At 33.8% G+C, this 7,972-nt stretch overlaps 1 protein-coding gene across 1 annotated transcript; it reads right to left on the bottom strand.

Annotated features, from left to right (window-relative positions):
- Positions 1-2,224: 2,224 nt before the first annotated feature.
- On the bottom strand, positions 2,225-7,759 carry LOC108486328 (protein INVOLVED IN DE NOVO 2-like). Its single transcript, XM_017790325.2, has 8 exons — positions 7,621-7,759; positions 5,847-6,768; positions 5,428-5,609; positions 4,821-4,910; positions 4,429-4,716; positions 3,673-3,888; positions 2,649-2,908; positions 2,225-2,564 (listed from the first exon to the last, which is right to left on the bottom strand). Exons 2-7 carry the CDS (start codon positions 6,754-6,756, stop codon positions 2,672-2,674), a joined length of 1,923 nt encoding a protein of 640 aa, XP_017645814.1. The 5' UTR covers positions 6,757-6,768; positions 7,621-7,759; the 3' UTR covers positions 2,225-2,564; positions 2,649-2,671.
- Positions 7,760-7,972: the final 213 nt, after the last annotated feature.

Raw genomic sequence — 7,972 nt, 5'->3', positions numbered from 1 at the left:
GCCTTGGGTTCAATCTTTGGCTTTTAAGTAACCCTTCTCGAGCAGGATAAGCCAGTTATAGTGGAAGAGGACGCCTACGACCGCCAGCTCCAAAGATTTAGACTTAAGATTTGGCGGAACCTGACTCTAGCCAATAATCGCTTTTGTGTGACTATCTTCTGCTAAATCACCACTTCCCAACGGCGAATACCGCACCGTTTTGTCTCTTGGATTCGCCAACCTTTGACGCAGAAAGCCAACGAATCGACTATGTAATCTTTCCAAAACATACAAAGGGGCCGTTTCTTGCACAAGTTGAAAAGATCACCTATTAAGGGACATGGACGTAAGCGTTAGCCCCGTAGTTCGGAGAAGCGATGAATACCCTGTTAAGAAGGCTAAACGCGGATTCTAAGCCTCATGAATCTTTTTGGGGAATTTTGACAACCTTCGGCTAGATTGGTTTAGTGACTCATGATTTTTGGGGAAGAAATAAATAAAATAGATATGGGATTTTTATTGAAGAAAATATGGAGAGAATAAAAAGACAGGGTTTTTGGGAGAGGGGGTGTTTAGAGGAAAAAGAGATGTCAAATATATGACACTCCATCCCCTATTTATAGTACTAGAAAACCTAGTCTATTCCTAATAAAATTCTAAAAGATAAATACAAATAAATAAAGATAATTAAAGATAAATAAAGATAAATGAAAATAAATCCTAAAATTAAATCTAAATGAAAATCCTTAATAATTATCCTAATATAATTGAAATTAAAATAGAGTCTTGCGCTATAAAATCTCTTCTTTTGCATTTTAGTCCTTGGGTCTTCCATGTTTGCATTTTTGGCATCACTTCTCTCTTTCTTTGCATGTTGGCCCATTATATATTTAAATTTTTACTTTTTGTCCTTGAATTTCCTCTTGCCTCCAATTTAGTCCCTAAAAGATAAAAGACCACAAAATAATCCAAATTAGTAGGATCATACTCAAAATAATGATGCAATTAGCACATAAAATATGTCGTTCTAGAGTATTATCAGTGAAGTAAAACATTAGTTATTTAAGGCATAATGACTTATTTGACCCTCCAATTTTACAAAAAGAAAAAGTTATTTTAGCCCTCCATTTGATTTTTCGCCTCTTTTAGTATTTAAACTTACAATGTTTGTCAAATCATTCCAAGATGGATGGAAAAATTAACATTTGTTAACTTTGCGGACGCAACATTCACGTGAATGCCACATTAACAATTAATTATTCTTTTAAAATTTTAAAAAAATATTTTTTTAATTTAAAAAAATTAATTGTTGATGTGATATACATGTTGATTGTCACGCGGATGCCACATCAGCAAAATTGTATACATTTTGGGGTGATTGGACAAACAACGCAATTTCAAGGACTAAAAGAGACCAAAATTAAATGAATGGCTAAAATAATTTTTTATAAAATTAAGAGGCAAATAAGTCATTATGCTATTATTTAAAATGTTGACATTACATTATTTGTCTTATATGACATCAAAAATAATTTAAAATTATAAAATTTCTAATAATAAAAATCAAAAAATAAATAAAAAGTTTTTAAAAATTAACATTAATATATATGAATTGTCATTCTGTATTTAAAAATTTAATAGTTTAATTTATATTACCGTTAAAAATAATAATAATTTGACTCTTTAAATGGAAAATATGATTAAGTTCATGAGACAGCAAGAATGATAGCAATTTAGGTAAAATATCCGAGTATTACCAACCAAATCCGAAACCGAAATAAACACTATTATCTATTGGATATCTAGTTTTAAAATTTTTATCATTTTCAAATATTCAAATTCACAAAAATCTAAATTCAATTTTGCTAATATTCTAATAAAAATTTACAAATTCAAATAATAAATACCCGAAATATCTATCCACATCCGCTCCAAATCCAAAAAAACAGATCAAATACTCGTCAGATATCCTAATTAAAGTTCAAGAAAAATTTAAAGTTTTGTAACCCACTTTTCAAAATAAATAAATAAATAACCCTCAAATTTTATCAAAATAAACAGATAACCCAAACACTTTCTAAAGTCTAAACTCAGTTTTTCTGGTTTCGTGTTCAGAACCTGTTTAGAACAACGAAAAGAGTTCTTCATATTTGCTTTTGTGGATTTTTTTTAATCTGTATTTTATATATATTCGAAGTATATAAGTAATTTTAAAATAATTAAATAAATATATTTATATTCGATATTTATTCAAATATAAATAATATAATCATTTCCTATTAATAGAAAAAGAAAAGTAACAAAGAAAGGAAAATAGGTGTAAGAGGTTGAAGGTGTCCCCTGCACTAACCGTGAAGGCTACATTAAAAGTCTTCCATGGACTCAGAAAAGTTCTCAAAGGTCTTACATACCATATTCATGAGCTTGAATTCAACATGTTAAAATCAATGCAGTTTCTTCCCACTAAGGTATATTCTACCATGGGCTGGGAGCTGAAAATTTATTTAACATGGAATTCATGCAATACTTACGAATCCGATACTCCGAATATGCATTCAGTCTTTAGGTAGTCGGAAAATTATTTCCTGCGATGAAAACAAAGATACTATGATTAGCGATTCAAGATAAACATCTCCAAGGGTTCAGAATCAATTTTCAACAATACCTACCTGAATAATGAGTTAGCATCCTTTCAGGTCATTCCTCGTCTGCGTTTAACGGTTTCCCACAGTTCCAGTAAGAATTCGACACCTTCTTTCAGGCTTGCCTTTCTTCCTTCTCTGTAGTTCCACAACTCGGAAATTACGTACCTTCCACTTGGATTGTATTCGTTTATTTCTTTTATGGCCGAAGTGACAGACTTGTATGCTTCATTGCCCATCTCAGCTTTCAAATCTCTCAGCTTTTCGTCTTCATCATCAATCACTTCCTGAACCAGCAATTATCGAACTTTGAGCAAACCCTTTTTTTACCGACAAGAAAGCAATGGAACAAAGAACACGCTAGATGTGTTTCACAAGAAAAAACATAATGATAACTTTTAAATTTATTTTCTAGCTGATTCAACATCGAGAACTGCATCCGGATATCCAATGAACAGAATGAATAATTGCATATGTAGAAAAACAGCCCTCTATGATGCCTACAACAAACAAAGATAAAAATTATAGCCGGCTAACCTAAAAGGTAAGTGCGGGTAAGACTGGTGAATCTTGAAGTACATCATTGGACTGTTACAAGAGATTGCACCCAACTAAAGATTTACTTCTCTATCAGGAAATATATTTATACACACATATATAAATACATAATACATACATAGCTGTAGCTATGATTAGTGGAACAATTAGAGGTAAAGGGTTTATCCAGTTCTATCTTTTACAAGTTTCCAAGGACAAACAAAAACCAATGAGTAATGCTGTCCTGAAATTGACATTTGTGATTATAAAATGTTTTGCACGAGGTAGGCTCCAACGGAAATCTAATAGTGTACATGTTTTTTACAATGGAGGAGGAAGAGAGCAATGCAACTTTAGAACTACCATGAACTAATCACACACACACACACACTTACACACACATACACTTACACACACATATATATGACATCTTCATAGTAACAGTGCTGAAGTTGAGAAAGGGGGGAAAAGGGGGACTGCAGCATGAATTTAAGGGGAGTCATGAAATACAGACCTGATACTCTTCTCGTCCCTCAAGTTTAATGCGTTTGAAAGGATGCCAATCCGGATCCTTCAGATATTCCTCCCACAATGAGCACATTTCCGAAGCTCTCTCCTCAGCTAGTTCCTCATTATATCTTCTCTTCATTGCTTCAAGGAACGGTTTACCATCAAGTTCCCCCATTCTCTTAACACCGATATTTGCACGCCTTGATATTTCTTTTAATCCCTACAAAGTGATTGAATTAGTACTTCCTGAATAGAAAGTGTCATGAGCCATAAAGGCTGAAGCAGAGTTTTAAGAAATTATATGAAAAGCACGTTCGCAAATCAATTTGACTGATAAACCTAACAATTCAGTAAAAAAAACAGTTGCAAAGCCTTAACCCATATTTCATTTGGCAGAACTGCAATATCTCGGGGGAAAAAAAAATATACACAATCAACCAACTTGCTTTTGATCACCTGTGCTTCAGCTAATCTTTTTATCATATCCATTAGTTTTTAGTGAGGAAAAGGTGTTGAAATACAACCAATTAGCTAAAAACCATGCATTACCATCCAATGAACCTGATTTCTTTGGCTTATTTTGGTTTTCCCAATAGCATCATATAATTCATGATCAAGTGAGCTTACCTTGTAAGGCAACAAATCATAATCTCAATATCACCATTGGAAAAATATATGTTCAAAGATGTTTAAAGACTTTCAAGTGGACATCTGCTAACTAAAGTCTGCAGTAATGCACAAGGTTGAAAAGAAAACTCACATTAATCAATTCTTTGCGAGCATCCTGCAGCTCATCATTGCTCTTACGTTCGCTCACAATAAGAGTTTGGTTCAGTGCTTCTAAATCTTCAAGCTCTCCCTCCTTTTCTCTCAAATCCTTAAGACTTGCCTCTATCTTTTGCAATACTTCTTTATCATCTTCCTCTCCCATGTGCCTAATTACATTCAACGAACCTCTCAGTTGCTCGATTTCCAGTTCTAATGCCTGTTTTTGGTCTAATTGTTTCTCCAGTTGAATTATCCTATTGTGAAGTTCCTCCTTTTGCCTCTGGATAATTGGTGGTCCAATCATATAAGAAGTTCTCAGCATTGTAAAACCGGAAAGGTAGTATTCTGGTAAAGAAAAAAAAAGGGCACGAATGATAAACAAACCTTCTGATCTTCAGCCAATTTCATTACATTTTCATCAGCCCTTTTTTGCTCCAAAGCAGCCATTTGTAATGAACTATTTTGAACAGCATTCTTGAAGAGGAAAAATGTTAGTTTTAGATTCCCCAGTAACTCTTTGATCAACATTCCTGAGTATACAACTAAAATGAAACACATCAAGATGCTGCAAGAGCAACCAAAGTTGATTTTATTCTTTTTATCGTTTTGCCTTCATGATAAATGAAATTAATGGTAGGAAATCACCAATTCTAGATTTTAGCTTGCAATGTAGGCACCTATGTTTACCCTTCAGAATATATGATTACATATTATTCAGGAGATTAATGATTTTGAGAATCAACGATTATCTCCACAATTTGTGATAGATGAATTTCTATCAAGACTGTCAATAAGGAACAAAAATGTTGATTTCAGGACAACATGGTTGCAAAAGAAGAAACTCTACACCAGGATTATGAGTTCCAATGGCATCAATTCTGAAGTGGTCATATGAACAGAATAAGAAACAGTATTTTCACCGAGAACACCTCAATATAAAACTTAAGGAGGAGAACAAGCTAAAGTGAAAATGAAGAATGAAGCATAGCACCTGTTCAAGCTCCTCAGCTAACTTCTTTCTTTCAGTTTCATTGAGTGCCTCTCGCTTTTCAAGTTCAACTCCACGCAATTCCAGTTCCTTTTTATGAGTTTCTAGCTGTGACTTAAGCTTTTCGTGGTCACTAGAAATCTTCTGGAAGTGTTCCCTTGCACTTAGTTGAATCTTTTTAATCTCTGTGAACAGTAGCAACATGTGTTTGATACCTTTGAGACTACAGTAGTACCCGAAAACAGTTTCAAACATTAAAGTTAACGGAACACCACAGTATTGTATAAAAACATTAATGACATGTAACAGACTCGATGTAGGCTACCATCTGCAAACAGAACTGAACACTCAAAAACAGAATAAAACCAACGGATGAATGGAATGTGTGTATTATTACAACTTGATAAGAATTAAAAACACACCTTCATTATATGCTTGAAGAAGGTTTTCCTTTTCCTCCATTAAAACCTCAAGGGACTTGGAAGTTTCAGAACATATTGCTTCTAGTTCTTTTATGTGTTTGGTTTTAGTCTCGATGATATTTGTCAAATTTGATACAAGCCTATCTTGTTTCCTGGCTTCTTCTTCCATGAGCTCGGAAATGGTCTTAAGGTCACCAATCTTGCGTAAATGGTCTCCAATAATACCACTCGCAGTGTAGTCATCAGCACGGGCAACCCAAGCATAAAGACCATGCTTAACATCATCATTAGCACCCCAGTCTTTTTTCCCATGGTGATCCGCCTCGTAAGCCTTCTCAAACGACAAGGCATTATGTAGCCCTGGCCAGCCTTTACGGAATTCCACAACAGCAGTCCCGGAATGACCACGGAAATTCCAAAGGGGGTGAACTCTTACGGGGTTGAACCCTCTCCTGATCAACTCATCCCTCAACTTGGATCCACTTTCTCCTACAGATCGCCCATCCGCGGACCTTTTAGTAGGAATATTAACCACAATTCCAGTACACGGCCAAACAATTTTCTCATCATGGTCACATCCACTAGGAGGATCCTCTTCAACAACAGGTTTTGATGAACTAACCACAGGCACAACATCTGTTTCCAAATACCTCGCCAAAGCTAGGTGATTGGCTTTCACTCGTGGTTTTCTTTTTGCAGAACTACTATTTCCCACACCAGAAGCATGCTGAAGGAGATCCTTGTATCGGTACTTTTGCTTATTACTCTTGGGACAATACGGGCAAGTATAAGTTTCATCCGAAACCATGACTGTGTACTTCCCATTCTTTAGTTTTTCATATGATTTATCTTCATACTCTTCCATTTCAGATTCACTTATATCCGAATCATCTCCTGAGCTGATATCCATTCTCAAGGGAACCTAAAAGGTACAATAAAACAAAACATCAAACAACATCCAATAGCAAACCATACACTTCCTTATAGGTCTGAATAATTTATAGGCCAATTAAATTACAAAATTGTAAACATAATTTCTCCTTCAAACAGAAGCCTCGAATATTATCTAGCTGATAATACGTAAATAATTAAAATGCTCAAGTACAATTTTGTCACTGCATTTCTTTTCCTGCCAAATACAGAAGCCATATGTTGCTCCGACCATTTATTTTATTTTATTGAAGTAGATATGATACTCTATAAACTCTCCAAACATACAGAAAAAACTTCGGAAAAATAGAAGACGATCGAACACATACCCATAATCCGCACTCACATTCGAGTCCAAGTAACATAGAAACAAATCGAAATACTATGATTTTAATTAGTGTTGCATGTTAATTATTTGCTAATTTTCAATCCATTGTTTCTCATTTTTCTATAGAAAACAAAATTACAAGAAAAAAGACGTTGCATTGCAGTATCTAACCAAACAAAATATTGTCCGTTCTTCTTCACCTACTTTTCACAGGAACCAAACAACGCCAGAATGTTAAAATTTTATAAACAGAAAATGCATGCAAGGACCTAAACGATCATTTCCACTGCCCCCTCCCCCCATTCATGATACAGTAACAAAAATGCAGGGAAAAAAAATCAAAACAAGCAGCAGATCATTACAACTACAATATCTAAAATTCAAAAAGATAAAAGAAACGATTTGACTGAAGTCAAGAAATTTTCACAGAGAAATGCAACTCTCATTAAAGCAAAACCAAGGATTTTCATGAAATAAATTGAAGAAGAAAACAAAAAGAAGTAAAAAAAAAATAACTGTTTATCTTCACAAGATATGAGCTGCTTTGATTCTGAGAATTTTGAGCTTTCTCCCAAGAGCTCTGATTTTGTTAAGATTACACAATTGTTAGTGTATAAAAGACTATTTATTATTGTCTACTTTCAGGGAATTATTTAAGGGTGCATTTACTTTGACACCTGGTAATATTAGACGGATATAATTGTATCTTGAGATTGAGTCTAAATATGATATTATTATATTTTATATTTGTTTGAAATTGATTTGATATTAATATATTTTATATTTATATAAATTGATAAATTATTTTACTAATCATTTTCATTATGTTATCTATAGATATGTGACCATAAATGATGTGATGGAAAAA

Source organism: Gossypium arboreum, chromosome 6 (assembly GCF_025698485.1).
Source record: "Gossypium arboreum isolate Shixiya-1 chromosome 6, ASM2569848v2, whole genome shotgun sequence".
Taxonomy (NCBI): domain Eukaryota; kingdom Viridiplantae; phylum Streptophyta; class Magnoliopsida; order Malvales; family Malvaceae; genus Gossypium; species Gossypium arboreum.
Note: the sequence above shows the minus strand (reverse complement) of the source record. Positions and strands in the feature narration are given on the sequence as shown.

Excerpts from the sequence above, each read along its gene's own strand:
- LOC108486328 (XM_017790325.2), bottom strand. The coding sequence starts at position 6,756 with ATGGATATCAGCTCAGGAGATGATTCGGATATAAGTGAATCTGAAATG. Across the intron at positions 4,911-5,427 it reads TAGCTGAGGAGCTTGAACAG|AATGCTGTTCAAAATAGTTC; the intron begins GTGCTATGCTTC and ends TTCCTCTTCAAG. Across the intron at positions 2,909-3,672 it reads AGGGACGAGAAGAGTATCAG|GAAGTGATTGATGATGAAGA; the intron begins GTCTGTATTTCA and ends TTGCTGGTTCAG.